The 17,549-nt window shown below is 40.9% G+C and overlaps 1 protein-coding gene across 1 annotated transcript; it reads left to right on the top strand.

Moving 5' to 3' along the window:
• The first annotated feature begins 343 nt into the window (after positions 1-343).
• F3 (coagulation factor III, tissue factor) lies at positions 344-7,324 on the top strand. The gene is made up of 6 exons (XM_054285712.1): positions 344-809; positions 1,661-1,775; positions 3,564-3,748; positions 4,148-4,329; positions 4,441-4,600; positions 5,718-7,324. Exons 1-6 carry the CDS (start codon positions 344-346, stop codon positions 5,864-5,866), a joined length of 1,257 nt encoding a protein of 418 aa, XP_054141687.1. The 3' UTR covers positions 5,867-7,324.
• The last annotated feature ends 10,225 nt before the right edge of the window (positions 7,325-17,549 follow it).

Here is a 17,549-nt window from a genome sequence, read left to right on the forward strand (position 1 = left end):
CCTTCCAATGTGACCTTACAGGAAAAGGGTTAAGAGCCCCTGGCTTATAGGAGAGTGAGGTACTAAGCCCTGAACACCTGAAACTTACTTTCTGTATGGTGTGACCGAAGAGCCTTGACAGGGTCCGCTAGGCACGCTGTGAGGGGATGGAGGATGTGGTCTAGCTGAGCAGTTGTGTCCAATGTCCTGTGTGCCATGGGAAGGACTGACATATTTAGCCCTTCAGAATGTACGGGATCAAAGTTAATTAACCCAACATCGCTTCTGCATGACCAGCTGCCCCACAGAGCAGCCACTTCCGAGCTGGGGTGTCCCACGACAGCCAGCTAAATGTTTGCAGAGGATGAAGTTGGCTATCCAGTGGTGTCCAGTTTCACCAGAATTCCAAGAGGAGAAGGGAGGGGTGGTACAAGGGCCCGATGACACCAGCCAGGCAGAGGGACACGGACCGCAGGCATGTCCAGGTGCGCCCTCACGTCCAGCTCGGCCTGCGCCGGGGGATGCGGTGGCGGGGCTGCATCCCGCGGGACACGTCCGTCTCTCAGCGCCCCTCCCTCCCTTTCCTCGAAGATCCCGCGCTGTGTTTGCTCAATCGGGGATGCCCGAGCGCTTCCGCCGCGCTCCGTCCCCTCGCCCCCGCTGCGCGGCCCCGGGGCGCGGCCTGGGTCCCGCCTCTGCGCGGCGCTGCCCCATATATGCGGCGGCGGCGGCCGTCAGCGGCAGCTCCCTCAGCGCGCCCAGGATGCCGCGTGCCGCCGCCCCGCCACGGGCACTGCTGCTCGGCGCGCTGCTCTGGCCCCTGGCCGCCGGTGAGTGACGGCCCGCGGGACGGGACGGGATGGGGCGGGATGATGTGGGAGGGATGGCGCCGGCGATCGGTCCCTCGGAGCCCCGGGACGGGGTGTCCCTGAGGGAGTCCGGGGAGAGCGGCCCCGCGCTGGCGGGCAGGGGACAGGGACGCGGGCCCTCCCTGCACAGCGCTCCGGCGGCCGGGGCCGGGCGCCACTGCGGGCTCCTCACTGGCCGCGGCATTAATGGGAGCGGGGACGGCTTCGGCGGTGGGCTGCTGTAGAGGAGTCGCAAGATTCCTCCCGTTGTTCCCAGCTCCGAGGTTGCGAGGGATTTTCCCATCCGACTTCGTCCTGGGCATTTCCCCGAAGCAGCTGTGGCTGGCCAAAAATGTGCTTGAGGGGGACACGAGCTCATCCCGGGGTGGCCTCTCTCGTATACTGTAGGTGTGTAGGGTAACCACTGATATTTAAAGAGACTTTATCTTTCCTAAATATGGAAATGGGAATCCAGGAGCTAATGCTTTCTGCAGATTCAGCTAGGGATGATTTTGAACTATGCCTCATTTGGAATTATTCACGAGAATGTTCAAGCTTTTGTACCTTCTGTGAAGGTCTTGGATCAAAAAGGAACTCTAAATTACCTCATCAGTTTCAGAGTTACAAGACAGAAAATAATTGTCTTCTCATTCTTCACTTCTACCAGGACACATTCCTTTAGTAAGAGGAGCAGTCCTTTCCTAAGGGCAGGACTGAACCTTTTCCCCCAAGAAAACGTTTCCAAGTTGCAATTAATGGCAACTGACCAATGACTGCAGGGAAACAGGAATTATACATAATATGACTGATGGCACTCTCTTCTGTATTTAAAGGCTACGAGGACCTACCAACAGCAGTCAATATAACTTGGTCTTCAATCAATTTTAAAACTATACTACAGTGGCAACCAAAACCATCAGGCTACTTCTATACTGTAGAAATACATGGGTAAGTAGATAACACCATGATATGTTCATTAATGGCAATTGAAGAAAATGAAAAGAGAGCATGTTTGAATATTTCTGAAAGGGAATGTAACGGGGAAAGTGCTCAAATACTGGGATTTAGGAAAATTGCCTAATACTTCTTAGTGTCCAACTATAAAAATATCAGGTTTAGACTTCTGGTTTTGCCCACTTCGGAAATGGAGAAATGAGCTTTAGATCAGTTCAGCTCCAGTTCTGGGGTTCGGTGCTGCTCGAGAGAGCCAGCCAGGATACTTTGAAGGAGTTGATACTCAACATGACATACCACATATTAGACAGAACTTATGTCTTCCAAGATGTCTGGACCTGTGTCTTCAATCTTGGGAGGTGTCTAATAAATGAGTCTGCATTTTATTCTAATTGGTGAATCACAGTAATTAATAATTTTGTCTTGCTGGGTAATACTAAAAATTACCTTTGTTCATTTCCCTCTGTCAAGATTTCCTCTGATATTGTGTTTTATGTAAGCTGTAAAATATTGTAGATATAAACATAGCCAGCTTATGTGAAGTGGCTAATACCTCTTTCAGAACTGCACAAAACTTGCCATGAAGTTAAGTAATAAATCTGTGCTGGTTTTAGCTCCCATTTTAATACACAGAGCATTATTAAACATGCCCCAAAGGGAAAATGCATCATCAAACTTCCTACATAGTAATGAAAAAGTGGTACTGTAGTCTCTACTGTCTCTGAAAGTGGCACATAAATGAGTGTTCTCTCATGACTAAAAAGTGAAATACCAGTGTAATGGCTAATGCTCTTTTTCATTCTTTAGGCGTGATTAGATTAATGGACTTAAGAGCACACACTTAGCAGAACACATTTTATGATATTTTTGAATCTGGAGTTTCTTTCCAGACTTTTTGCTTGCAAAAACCTGAAATCTGTTTGCCCGAGGTTCAGTATAGAACCAGGTGTAGTTCTGCAGCAGAGGCATCTCTTTTAACTGAAGTTGCTGTTATGGAGGATGTAGGATTAAATGTTTGCTTTCTTGTGCACGTATATTTACAAAGTACATTTGTTTCATCAAAAAGGTCAAACCTCTATCCCTTTTCAGTGCACTTCTTGTGGCACTGTCCCTCACTGATCTGTGACAAAAGAAATCTGATGAAGTGAGAAGGGAGTTCAGCTGACTCTAAACAAGGAAACTTGATCTACTTTGAGAAAAAAACACTTTGTTAATATTCAAACAGGGAGATTCCAGTTGAGATCACACAATTTTTGCTTTCCTTAATTCACCAGCAAAAAGAGGGAAAAGAATTGAAGGATTAATATCTAATCTGTTTTTTTGTTCCTTCTTGTGAGGAAGTAAAATGAGAAATTAACATTTTTCATAGTCTCATTGCTATTTCACAAGTAAATGGACCTTTCTATCATTTAAAAATCAAGAGAAGTGCATGGTTCATACTTTTTGTCAGTGTTTTTAAATTGCAATTCTGCATTGAAATTTGCTGCTACTGTCTGGTTCTTAGTGGCATTTGCATAAAAGCAAAACCAAATGTGTCCTATGGCACATTTCTGTAATTAATATCAATCATACTTGATTTACTGAATTCTGCTTTGAATTGTGAAATACAGCTGTACAGGATAGTGACTTTTGAGCTTTTCTCCTTTTAGCCTGCAAGGCTGTTCTATTGGATGAGGGAAATCTATACACTTTGAGGGGGAAAATGTTTTTTAATGTATCTAAGTATGTAGTACATATATGTCTGGTTCAAAAGTGTTGACATTTCCTTCTTGCTCTTTTCAGACAGACATCTGACGTGAGGAGAAAATGCATACTGACATCAGAAACAGAGTGTGATGTTACTGATGCACTCAGGAATGTAAAGGAGACCTATACAGCACACATACTGTCTGTAAAGCCTGCGGAGATGGATAACTTTGAAGAGCCACCTTTTGAAGTCTCTGAAAAATTTACACCTTATAGCCAGAGTAAGTAGGATTGTCAATTAAATCTTACTATAAATTTATTTTCAAGATTACTTCTGTTGATTTAAACAAGGTTTAGATTGAGCTTAAATGTTTTTTTCTATAGATTCTTATGGTAACCCTGCTGATACCAGAAAAGAAGGTATTCAGGCATAAAGCTTTCCCTATTGTAGGGGAGGGTGAAAGATTTTAGTTTATTTCTCATTTGTTTCTCACTGCACTGAGCAGACCATTTAGTTAATATTGCATACTAAGTGAGGATACTTGTTTACAATCTAGGCCTTCACTGGCTTGGTAAGCTTGTAATAGATTTGAGAAGGGAAGGTAATGGAGGGTGGAAGGAAAAAGAGCGTGTTGTATATAAATGATGTCATTTTTTAAATTCTAAAAATCTTTGTTTAGCTGTTATTGGAAAACCAGAGATAAAGGATTATTCACAAAAAGGTTCCAAACTGAATGTCGTGTTCAAAGATCCGCTTACACCATATATATTTCCTAATGGAAGCTTTATGAGTATTCAAGATATTTTCCAGCATGACCTGGAATACAAACTCTATTACTGGAAAGATCAAAGTTCTGGAAAGGTACGGTCTAACTCTAGTTTTTGTTCTGTAATAATTGTTACATTCTATATAGTTACACCATCTCTGTGTTACCTTCAGAGTTGACACTTGGAATATTTTTTTCCTTTACAGAAAGATGTAACAACAAAAAGCCATAATTTTGAAGTAAGCGTTGACAGTGGAAAGAACTATTGCTTCTATGTCCAGGGAATCATTCCCTCTCGCAGAGAAAATCGTAATGGCCAAGAAAGCAGGGTGCTCTGCACCAGTGTAGGAAGGAATACCTTAGATGGTAAGTATCAGATTAGGTTTGTCACTCAGTTTTTAATAGTCTAACAAAAAATTCCACATCTTTAAATTCTGGTGCCTGCAATGAAATAAACTCTTTACTGTGTAAGTTAGAATGCACAGGTGGAACATGGAAATTCATGGCAAGACCTCACTTTAAGTAAGTGACCTCTTAAGTAAGAGTCCACCATCTTTAGTTAGTTGGAGCTGGTTTTAGGGTTTTGCCCAACTGTTTTGGTTAAAATGTCTCAGTTGATGACTGGTGTCTGAGGTTCCAGATGTCACCACTAGCCTTCAGCTTCATTTTTGTTTCGAATTGTTTTCCTTGGATCCTTCCAATAGCAGGTGCCATAGGAAGTGCTTGAAGGATTAGCTCTAAAACATCAAAGTGTTGGAAACCGACGTATCCATTTACTTGTAGAATGAACTGACCTTTAGTTATGCCAAAAGGAGATGATGAGAAGAAAACTTTTTTCCTGTTAGGAGGTCAGAGGTTGGCAGATAGGCTTCTTTACTGGTAAATAAGTTAGCAAGTGTAGGTGAATCAGCCAGGCATTTGGATAACACTTTCTTCAATATACAGTCATCAATATTACTTAAATAATATCACATTACTGTACTGTATCTTTCTTCTCCCTGAGTAAGAATATTTGCACTCTAGAAAAAAACTCTTCTAAAATGGCAAATGAACTCAAATTAGCTTTCTTATCCAGAGAATTTACCACAAAAGTGATAAATTAAAATTTCATTAAAATTTAAATAGAAAAATCTTCTCTTGGTCTTTTCTAGCTTGTAACCTTGAATAGATTTTCACTTGGACAGAAATAATGTACAGGCAGGGGGAATGGTTTTACTTATCCTTGTGGTGTTAGCATGGTACTTTAGTGCACTAACTAAACTGGATTAAAACCTAGAGTGAGCAAGGTAGAATAAAACATTACTTCAGTTCAACAAATCCATGTTAAAATCTGTTCAGTTCACGCTCATGTGGTGACTCCACTTCTGTGAGACTAACATATAGAAAGCATTTTTTCATTCAGCGGAATGAGTGCTAAGAGTTTGTAGCACTGTGACATTGTGGGTTCTGATAACTCAATCTTGGATTTTTTTTTCCTCCACAGAATATGGAACAGAAGTCTTTATCATCTTAGCAGTGATAGCAGTTGCAGTCATCACTCTCGCCATTGTCCTTCCCGTGGTTCTGTGTAAACGCAAGAAAGCAAAGAGAGCAAGAGCTGAGAGAGAAAAGGAGCTGCTTAATGGTATCTAAGGAAAAAGTACCGCAGACACTAGTGGCAGAGCCAAAGCAGAAAAAACCCCAACTGTAGGAGTGACGGGGGGTAGCACGGTCAGGACAGATGGAGACGAGAGATCTCTGAAGCCAGGTTGTGGAACTTGCAGTTTATTGCAAAGGGCCTGGGTGCAGGGCCCTGCTGGGAGCTGCCAGCTGCAGCTCGGAGCAGGCCCGAGAGAAGAGAGGGGTAGAGAGGATGAGAGGGTGAGAGAGTAAAAGCATAAAAGGGGTAAGAGCTAAGAGGCAAGAGTAAGAGTACAGAAAGTAAGTAAGCAAGTGAAGCTCCCGTTACAATATAATAAATCATCTCCTATGTTGAATATTCTGATTCTCACTAACCAATCTAGTACAATATACAAATCCTATAGCATTTCCATACAACCTATAAGAATCACTACATTACCATATTGGGCTACATTTTAAACCCTAAAAACTACTCTTTGGACGCCTTCTGCCAAGCTGACAGGGTCTGCTCTGACCCTTGGACCTGTCTGCAAGCAGAGGGTCTTGTTTCATCAAAAGGGCATTACCTTCAGTGGCCACACCATTGTTCAGTAACTAAGGGATCTCAAAGCTTGCTTTCATTTCAATCTCGCTTATAGTCTCTATATTCTCAAATATATTCTTTTGCCAGGCAATCATATTTATAAGGCTTTCCTGTTTCATCTTCCCCAACACCCAACAACAAAATTGGGTAATTGAGTGGACCCTTTTAGGCTCTCTGAAACAGGAATTCTGAAGCCCAAACTTTACGTGGATTAAAAAATCCACTAGACAGTACAGACAAAAAATCCAGATATCAGGAAGCCCTGTGTCATTAGAACATTCTGGTGCTCTGTTACAATCATAGAATTATAGAATGTGCTGAGTTGGAAGGGACCCATCAGGATCATCAAGTCCAACTCCTGGCCCAGCACAGCACCATACCCACAAGTCACAGCCTGTACCTGAGAGTGCTCTCTGACAACTTCTTGACCTCTGCCAGGCTGCTGCTGTGACCACTGCCCTGGGGAGCCTGTTCCAGTGCCCAAACACCCTCTGGGTGAAAATCTTTTCCCTGATACTGAACCAAAACCTTCCCTGACTGAGCTTCTTGCTGGATTTTTGAGTCCTGTCACTGCTCACGAGAGTGAAGAGATTGGCACCTGCCCCTCTGCTTCCTTTGGCAAGGTTGTTGAAGCGTCTCCCCTCGGTCTCCTTTTCTCCAGCTGAACAGACCAAGTGACCTCAGCCACTCCTCACACAGCTTCCCTTCTGGAGCCTTCACCATCCCTTGGACCCTCTCTAACAGCTCAATGTCTTTTTTGGATTGTGGCACCCAAAGCCCCCAGCACTCGAGGTGAGGCCGCCCCAGCTCAGAGCAGAGCGGGACAATCCCCTCCCTTGCCTGGCTGGGATGCTGTCCCTGATGTCCCCAGGACAGGGATGTCCTTCCTGGCTGCCAGGGCCCTGCTGGCTCATGTTCAACTTTGCCTTGACCAGGTCCCCCAGGCCCCTTTCCGCTGTGCAGCCTCTCATTCCCCAGCCTGTGTGTACTCCAGGGCTGCCCCATGCCAGGTGCCAAGCCCGGCACTTTCCCTTGTACAACTCCCTATGGCTGGTGATTGGCCATCTCTAAATTGCCAAGGTCTCTTTGCAGAGACATTTTTCATAGACTGTTCCCAAGCTCCTTCTGTTGTCCTGTCAAACAGGATTCTGAACTAGAGGTACTTTTAACTTGATCAGCATGGCCTTATTGAGCTAGAAGATTTACGGTACTTGTGAGGGGAAAAAACACTACTTTTGAAAAATAGATGTCCTTTACCTAACTAAAAGGAATATTTTTCTGTTTCTATGAAACAAACCCTGTATTTATCTGCCTCTTATCAATATTAACTGGTGAAATAATCTGTTAGTTCAGATACGACAAAACTGCTACTATTATTTTTGCACTTCTTGGATAAAATTAACTTGGTCTGTTTATCTTTGGATGCAGACAAAGGTAAACAAACTGAAACTACTGCACTGGCAACTTGTGAGAAACACTATTGAAGCAGGTACTTGCTCTTTGTCTGGAAAATATATCCAGTTACACTACACCTAGAGTTATACAGATGGGATTCTGATAGTTTCAACTAAGTGTTAGAACAAATACTTTGCAGGCTTTGAGCCAACAGTAACTCACTTCAGCAAGCACTGAATAGGTAGCAGTATTTATTGCATTTGAACATCATTTTTAATTAACAGTTGAAGAATGATTTCTGTGGTGTAGATTCAAATCATCTTGGTGATGGGATTTGGAGATACCTGTTGCTTTGACTTTTAGTATTTATAAATGAGAATTTATATATTTATATAAATGTAATTATATATATGATAAATATATATTATATATATAATTATATTTTTATATAATTTTATATATAATTATGTTTATATTATATACTTATATAAATATAATTATATATATAAATATATATAGATATAATTTTTATACTGGTGTTATCTGTATTTATGATTGTAATTTATACTTTTCTAGTAAAATAAAGGTGACTGGAAACATAAGTCTTTCTTTTCCTTTTCAAAACGTTGTACAGTATTCATTCCAGAACTAAATTAAATATACATTCAGGAAACTTATTTTGGGACAGCAGTGTAGCCAAACTGCCACAATCTAACAGTGTATAAAGCAGAATACCAGGGCACCTGCAAGGATAAAACTAGGAGAAGCCACAGTTCACAAATTGGAGGGTTTGAAGAGTCCTGAGTCACATTTCTGCTGTCCACTTACATGAGCAATTAGTCAGGGTTTGCATTCACAGCTTCTCCTTCCCTTCCCACAGTGCTGCCTGTACTTGTGTTACTGATGTTCATTCAAGGCATTATGGGCCTGCCTCAGAGATGAGAACTGCTAATGATGGTGGTCAGCCTACACAAACACAAAAACTCAAGAGAATAGAAAAAATCACCTTGTAGTTGGAACTAACTGGTGTGGATCTCAACACTTTATACATGCCTTAAAAGAAGATACCCCACTGTATTCATGAGAAGGAATACCTTACAAAATTATTATCCCAATCAAACAATTTGTACGGAATTTTATTTTTATTTTTCATCCCTGCTGTACTATAGCTACCATCTGTGTATGTGTCAAAACTCCTGGGAATGTCTAAGTGTGGTTTATGGGGGGTTTTCTTGGGTCTTTAATTCCTCTTTTTACAGAGGGAAGAAAAATACCAAAATTCCCCCCCCAAAACCCTGTTTACTTCGTGTTGAGCAATAAGTGCTTAATGCCTTTTCTGCTGATGTATAAACCTTGTATGGAGAAGGAATCTTACAACAACAATCAAAAACATGAGAGCTCGTGGGAGTCAATTTAAAAACATTCCAAAGTTGTCATCATTACTTCCCTTCCCCAAGGCACTCTGCTTCCTCAGCTTCATTCAGTGCCAGACTCACAAAAGGGAAGAGTTAATAGGAAAAGGAAAGCGTGTAATTACAGCATAGCATTTATTAAATTAGACCATGCAGTTGCTTGTCATAGACAACACAGTATGCTATAAATCATACTTCATTACTTAAAGAGATTCTGTGTTTGTTCTGAATTTGGGTGGGGGGGAAGGAGGGGAGAAGAGACACCCACAGAAATGCAAACAAGTGCCTTAAATGGTAAAAGAGAGACCCCTGACTGGACCAGTTCTGGAAGTCTGAAGCACTTCTGTTTCCTAGCTGCAGTATGTTATCATCCAACAATGCTGAGTAACCAGAGTCACGGGGCCCACAGATCCTATTTCAAAGAGGGTGTTTTCTGTTTGTGGAGACAGTTGAGAAAGGGGCTTCTTAATTGCAAACTTCTGTAAGTTCTAGTTCTTGGGCTGAACCCACGCAAAATGTTTTAGGCAGAGACTTTCTCAGAGTATTGGGTTGGGCAGAAGTTGTCATACCAATAAATGTGTTGTCACTAGGAAGAAAGAATAGGCCCACACATGTGGCCACTCCAGCACTGTATGGATTTAAGATGAAGGCAGACACACAGGGAATGGATATGAGGAAGGGAAGGCTTTTCCTATGCAGCTAAGTTCCCTGGCTCCTCTTCTAAGCAGGTTTCTGTAAGCAAGCATGTTCCTATTGATGCTCCCTATTCCCCTGTTCCACTTAGGTCCATCATCTGAAAAGGTATCCAACTGTTTCAAGTGGATAAACACATTTACATAGCTCCCTCACACAGTATTTGTGTCCTCTCCTTGTGCAAGTGAATGTGTAACACTGCACACTTTAACAAGCCTGCTTTAAAACCACATTTCTTCTTCACACAAGCAAATAAAGGCTGATGCTGTTCTGCTGCTTTTCTGTCAGCCCTAACAGCAAACACAGATAATAAAATTACTGCCATTACTTAAAATGAACAACTGTAGAGAGATTCATAAGTGTATGATGGATATGGCAGCAAACAGCTTAGCTATTTCTAGCAGACTCAGCTTTCCAGTGTGAGAAGGCGGCTGCTGAGAGGCATGTAATGATAAGAACATGATTATGAGCTTAACTTGGATCACTAGTTATGTGGCAACTCAGGACAAAGAGTTTTCTGCACGAAGTGAGAATAAACAACTGTGATAGATTACCCTGTCAGTTCAGTTTTGTAAAGCTGATTTTTTCGCAGGTTAGTAGTGATTGCCACAATTTCAGAAACCTTGTAATATACATTACCAGATCCAAGAGTCAATTGAATAATCTAATTACACAGAATTTATCCACATACAACAAACCATGCTTTCTATAGTCTATGTTTGTCCTGGTGTGCATGTTTGAGAATGACAGGAAAAGAACAACCTGCTGGACAGGACAGAAGCAGGAACTGGTCAGCTGAAAATCTTTCCACAACCCTTAGGTGTGGTGTTACTCACCGTGGCATATGCTCCCTCACAGACTACGCCCAGCCTGTCCCTTACAAACTGCCACAGAGAGCTGCCCTTCCCTTATTTGATGTGTGTGACTTCCAGTGCACCTACAGCAGAACTTTTAGCAAAGCTCAGGACATAAAGATGTGCTACAAGATCTCTTCCTTACTACATATATTGAGAAATCTTCCCACCAAGAGATCCTGCTGCTTCTTCTGGCACAGGCCCTCATTCAACCCACGGAGCCTCTTGCAGCATCCCCCAAAGGACCCAGAAAGAACATCTTTCTTTTTTAAATTAAAAACTCCTCAGCCTCTAACTGTAGCTGAATTAGCCAAGTTCACAGCAAGATTTCCCTCAGGGATGGTTTCTTCCAGAAAAACCTGTCAGTATCTGGTTATAAACAAGCAGCCACCTTGACTGCCCCCAGGGTTTCACTGCCAGGCTGTCTCAGATGTCCAATTGCAGAGGCTGTGCCCGTTTCTCATCTTGTCAAAAGTGACATATTTGTGTGACTGGCTCCTGTAAGAAGCTCGAAATGCTTCTGCTCCTGGCTTCCCCTGGTTCTTTTGTTGATGTTTTCCTTCCTCTCCTCCATCCCCTACTCATTCCCATTACTTATTTTTCACGAGAGATGAACCCTCTGCCTTATTTCTTCAGACAGGTAGGTAGGATCTCTATCATTTTAATCATAATATAGAATCTGAATAAATCTGTGTCTCTTAATCACAAACAGAAACATATTAATAGCATGGAAGCATTATTTTTTTACCTTCTACAGCTCCCCTTGGTCAGTGTTTTTGAGACAGTAACTTTCAGAACATTCACTAGTACTGCTCCAAATACCTCACTGTGCCTAATTAAGTGTAATTTTTTTAGCATCTTGTTTAAAATAGCCATGAAGTTATCAACATGAACTTTACAGTTCCAGATCTCATTTGAACTCCCTGATGCATTTTCTTCTATTTTTATTTTCAAGTTTTCTACCTTATTGCTTCAAGAAATATTTAAGTAGCAAAGTACTGGCATTGTTAAATTTTAAAAAATATTTTATTAAAAGAGGTTTAATTAAAACTCACCTTCCTTTCAACAGAGAAATATTTTCCCAGTGAGATCACATGGTATTTTTAAAATAAGTTATTCAGTAATTACACAACTCAATTAATCAGCTAATGTACTAGAAGAGCTAGAGTGACAAGTGAGATTTTAAAACCTACTCCAATAGGAAGCACTCCTTATTCAAGGGAAAAATGTGGGTTTGTTAGTTGAGTTTTTTAATTTTAAAGAGTGCATCCTTGATTAACAGAAAAAGTTTTCCCTCTGTTGCCTTCATACTTTACCATTCCTTCATCCCAAATACGTACATCTCCACAGAGATAATACTCAGTCTGATTTCCCAGCTCTCCACTTGATTCTTACACGATCACTTGCTTCCAGAGAGCACCGAGGGTGACCACAGCCGTGTGTCAGCGCTGCAGGACCGTCACCCCGCAGCCGCTCCTCCCACCCTGCCTGCCCCCGCAGCCACCCATGGGAGCAGCGCCCCTGCACGTACAGCCTCTACCCTAAGCCATCGCCTCAGCAGGAATTCTGCAGTCTGCGTCTGCTTTCTGTGCTTCGTGAGCCTAGAAAAGGTGACACCAAGTGGTAAAAAGGGGCATAATCAGCGCATTAACAATCCAAATGTTTCTAAATGATTAACACACTGAGATCCAGTTTAAATCCAGAGTTCACCAAAATTTGGAGAAAAAGGGCACGAGAAAATTATTAGATCCTCTCTTTTCTAATAATGAAAAGGAACAGAGAGACTGAACAGCTCAATAAGAGCTGATATTAAGGGCAGGAACATCTCTCTTCTCCTGAACACATTCCATGTCCTGTACAGTGCTTTCCTCTGACAGCTTCTCCAGGAATCCTGGACTACAATGTACCCTGCGCTGTCAATACTCAAACATTGCTGGAAACAAGGCCCAGTTAACAATCCATCAGTACTTACCTATTGTTTCCAAGTTGGTGTTGAAGCCTGCACAAAACCATACTCCCTTCTCCTGACAAACTTCTTTAGTCTCAGAAACTCAGGAATAGCTCAGAATTAGATTTGCATGCTGACTATTAAGCTTCTTACTAGACTTTCTTCCCTCAGTATCCTTGAAACAGAAAACAGAGTCCTCTTACTGCCCTTTTAACTCTTAGAGGAACAGACTAAGAACCTTATAGAAAGAACTGTAGTCTTCTAGAAGTACTGGGAAATGTTTTACTACTGCTGCACATGTCATAAATTGAGATGTAGAAGCCCTGTGAATTATGCTGACATGCAAGCTATGTTTGGAACTGTGATAACACACTATTCCAGTGGCAAGGAAAAGAAAGACACGGGTAGGAATAGCTGGAGGGCAGCTGTGTTTGAAACTGGGGCTATTTTGGGCCAGATGTGCTTTGAGTTCTACTGAGCCTGTCTTGAAAAAGCGACCCCAAAAACACCTTTTGAAAACAATGACTTTCCATTCCACAGCCAGTGATAGGCACAAGAAGCCCAAACAGGTCTCAGCTGAGAGGCTGCTCTTCTGTACCTGTCTCTCAAGCAGGTCCTTACAGAACAAACTCTGAGACAGCAAAATACAGGGTGCTTGCAGGAGCTACTACTGTCTGTTAGACACAGTCCTACTAAAGTTCCAAGACAACTATTTCCATAATTGAAAAAAATTGAAAGGTTTTTTTTTTTCTTAATCTAGTTAGCATTGATGGGCTGCAATTTGACTTTGACCCTTAATTCCCCACTATGCTCCAAAAAGTTTTTGCACATGGTTCCTGGCTTTTCAGAGAAGTCTTGTTGCAATATATAATATTGCATCCAAGTTTGAACAATCCTCTGGCACACATGCTTTGCTTTTTAACCATTATTTTTTCCCAACACATTAATCCCTCTAGAGATACTTCATCTTTCAGTGTTACCACATCTGTCCCATCAGTTACTTCTGACATAACTGTGTTTAGCTGTTGCTTTTGTGCCAACAAATTCCTGCAGTAAAATACTATAAGTATTTTAAGTATAAGTATAAGTAAATTAAGCTAAAGAAACATTAGCTTATTTTGGGGAGCACCTTTACACTTATCATTGTTGTACAGTGATTAAAAGTAGTCAATTGTTTTTTAGGACCTATTCACACTCAACCACTCAGGGTAAGGAGACTGAGGGTATATTTGGCTACATAGAATGCCTCTTCAATTGCACACATGGATTGTCTTTCAAAGCAGCCTCCCCCAAACTTTCAATAATCAGCATTAAAAAATTAGCTTTGATTTGGGCCAAACTCTTAAATCACTTTAACGGAGAAAATTTGCTTAGTCACGTAGGTGGAGTTCCCTATTTCTCCCCAAGTAAACCAGTCTCAGCATTTTTTTGGGTCTAGACAGAAGTGACCTCATTTTTCCAGTTCTGTTCCATTTTGGTTCATCATGTGTTTCCCAAAATGAGAGATGGGTGGGAAATGAAGGATGTTGGTTTGTAGACAAGCAAAGCAGGGAACAGGGCTGGGTATTACAACAAATGTGTCCTTTCACAGTAAAAGCAATTGTGTTCCATCTTTATGGTCCAGACTTGCCAAAGGTCACTAAGAGAGTTTTCTAAGAGAGGTTTCTAAGCAGTGTAAGAGAGACTGTGATTAAGTCTGGTTTGTGAAAGCTATACCCCCACATAAGTAGAGTGTCCAAGTTTCCCTTTTCTCCCATATAAAAATGCCAACTGGATGATTATTCTTGCATTGTAGCATTCATTGCAGGATTACTGGCAAAATGTCTTCAGTTTCCCAAGTCAATCCCCAAGGAATTTGCTTAGGCCTATTATTCCTATTTAATCCCTGAATTTACTCTATTTTCCAAATTACTCCCTTAAAACAGCTTCTGTCTGTGAAGTTCTAGGCTATTTGTCACCTGACTCTGCTTTTGATTTCAAGCAAAGAAAATTATGCAGAAGTTCAAAGAAGGCTTTGAAGATAACATTTTTTCTAAGATTTTTAACGTGAAAGACAAGCTGCTTTCATAATAACCTAACTTGGTTATATTTCTGTTTCAAGAGGAATGATAGAATGGTTTGGGTTGAATAAAACCAGTTTCATCCTCTGAGTACACGTGACAGGATGGATTTCATCAGAACATAAACAAACATAGGGACCTGCAACGTGCACAGCCACTTTAAACTTCCCAGTGAAGTTTCAGGCATCATAACAAAAACCTGACTGTGTCCAGACCTTGAACAACAACATGTGAAGGGAAAGAAAACCAGCCAACCCACCCCTTCCTGGCACAGCTGCACATCCCTGATTAGTAAAATCAAGAAACCTCCCTCCATGCTCAGGAAAGAGACTCGCACAAACCATCTGGCTATGTCCACCTAAGAAAGAAGCAAATAGATTATACATAGAAATAACTGCTTTGAACAGCAGCCTTGTAAGCAGATTTGAACTTGTACACTTGATTTTCTTGACAGATATAAGTTGTGGTTTATTTTCTCTATAAAACCTTGTCAACCTTTTCACCCCACTATTTTTTGCAGTGGGATTTCAGATGGTCATTACCATGGATGTTTCTATGGACATCTCACGGTACCAACGACAGTTAAATTTGAATTTAAATAATGGATTTTAACTTATACCTTAATGTATCTAAAAATAAATTTATGTATTAAACGTCCCCTCCACAACACAGAAATTGCTTTCTTTCCTCCTCTAACTCATCAACCTAATTGAACAACACTTTGATTTGTAAGACTGCGTTCTTGGTTGAGACATTTTCCTTCAAAGGGAGGTCTACCCTTTAAGAATGCTTTACAATACACTTGTTGCACAACTAATCTCAGGTAAGAAAAGAAAAAGATTCATACTTGTTAGTATTAGAAAACACTGATCACTTAAAAATCAGTCAATTCAAGCATGTTTTGGCTGCACTTTTACATTACCGTGTTTCAAGTATCCTGATAGCTGGTATGTCTACCACAACGAAAGAAAACAACTAAAAATTAAAAATACAATAAATGTGGAAAAAGGTGAACTTACTATCCTCAAAATAAAAAGATTAAGGAGCACTCACAAGAATTACATACTGATATTATGTTAATCTTATTCAGGCCCTTCTAAAATCAACAAAGGGAAAAGAAGTGGCCAGGAGACAAAGGAGAGGCCAGGCTCACAGAATACTGTGAGCTGGAAGGGACCCAGAAGGATCAAGTCCAGCTCTTAGGTCAATGGCTCGTACATTATTAGCACCAGGCTACAGCCAACTGAGCCAATCCAGTGCAGACACAGAGCAGTTAATGCACCTATAATCCCACTGCTCTAAGCATATGTCTTCAAGAACTGAGCTCATGTACTTGGTAAAGCCTAAACTGGATGGCATCACCTGGCTGATTCCAGGGCAAATTTCATACAGCACTGCAGCTTTTCAAAGCTGAACACAAAGACAATCGGCTCATTGAGCAACTCAGCATTTGTTGCATATGCATTTACTACAGAATTCCTAATCACATCATTAAGAAACATGAAAAGCCTAGATATATTTTATCTTTAGATTTTTTATTATTATTATTTCAGAGGCACTTAATGTCTTACATTTACATAGCGCCGTTTCCCCCTCCAAAACACTTTACAGTATTTACACACAGGAATGTTTCCCACCGTTGAAATGCAGCCATCTGACTATTTCCAGTACCATCTTCAAAGCACCAGCAATTTGAGACTGAAAGTATGCATCAGTGTGTTGTCTATTAAGGTAGTTCAGAATTCCACTTCATGAGCTTCCAACTTGTGCTATTAAAGAAACATAACTAAAATACAGTATCACAGTGCAATTCTGCAACAGAACTGAGACATCCATCATTTCCATTAGATTTTTTTTACAATCTCTCATTAGATCAAGTCTATCTCAAACACTTTAATGTAAGGCCTTTCAAGAATATAATTCTAAAATATTATTCTTTTTTATATTTTCTTTATAAGCCTCCCTTACAATCAAGCACAGAATATTTTTTTCCCTTCCAGTATATTTAGAAACACCAAGTCCTGGCCCTAAGGAGATATGAGCATCCTCAGTTTCAACCAACTTCATAGCATCTAAAGGCAAACCTATTCCTCCTTGGTTTTGAAGATGGATTTTTTTGTTTGCTTGTTGTTAGTTTTAAAAATAAATACAAGATTACACAAAATTCTGTTACATCCAGTAAAATTGTAAAGTACAATTGGGATTGGCTGCTGGGGGCAATGTAAGTGTGCTGTGTATGGTTTTACTTGTTAGCATTAAAAACACATTAAAGTATCCCAAGTTCGCTACTCCACTGCAAGACTGCCCTAATCACAAAGATCATAGCAACTTTCTCAGTTTAGAGAATTTTTTCTTTGTCTCTCTAAAAGATTACTAAAACATCCCTCTGAAGAGAAGAAGTTGCATTTGTGCTGAGAACTTTGACACAAAAAAACCCCAAACCAAAAAACCATCCTACACCAACCTGTCATCCCTATTTGTCCCTATGGTTACACTTCGAAAAAGACTACAACCTCAGACACAGCATGCTGCTACCTGCTACGTTATGGCTGATGTGAGAACCTGAAGGAACAGAACCAAGAGATTAGTGAAATCAGGCACCTATCTGCCTTCCTGTAAAACAAGCACAAAAGTTATTCTGGTACCTTATTCTCTGGAATATGCTGTACTTGAGAGAGAAGCTTTTGTGATCTTCATTGACACAACATACTCAGATTCCACTGTGGTCACTAGATTCTTGTACCGGGACA

Source organism: Melozone crissalis, unplaced genomic scaffold (assembly GCF_028551555.1).
Source record: "Melozone crissalis strain CALT ecotype California unplaced genomic scaffold, PUWL_Pcris_2 ptg000045l_1, whole genome shotgun sequence".
In the NCBI taxonomy this organism is placed as follows: domain Eukaryota; kingdom Metazoa; phylum Chordata; class Aves; order Passeriformes; family Passerellidae; genus Melozone; species Melozone crissalis.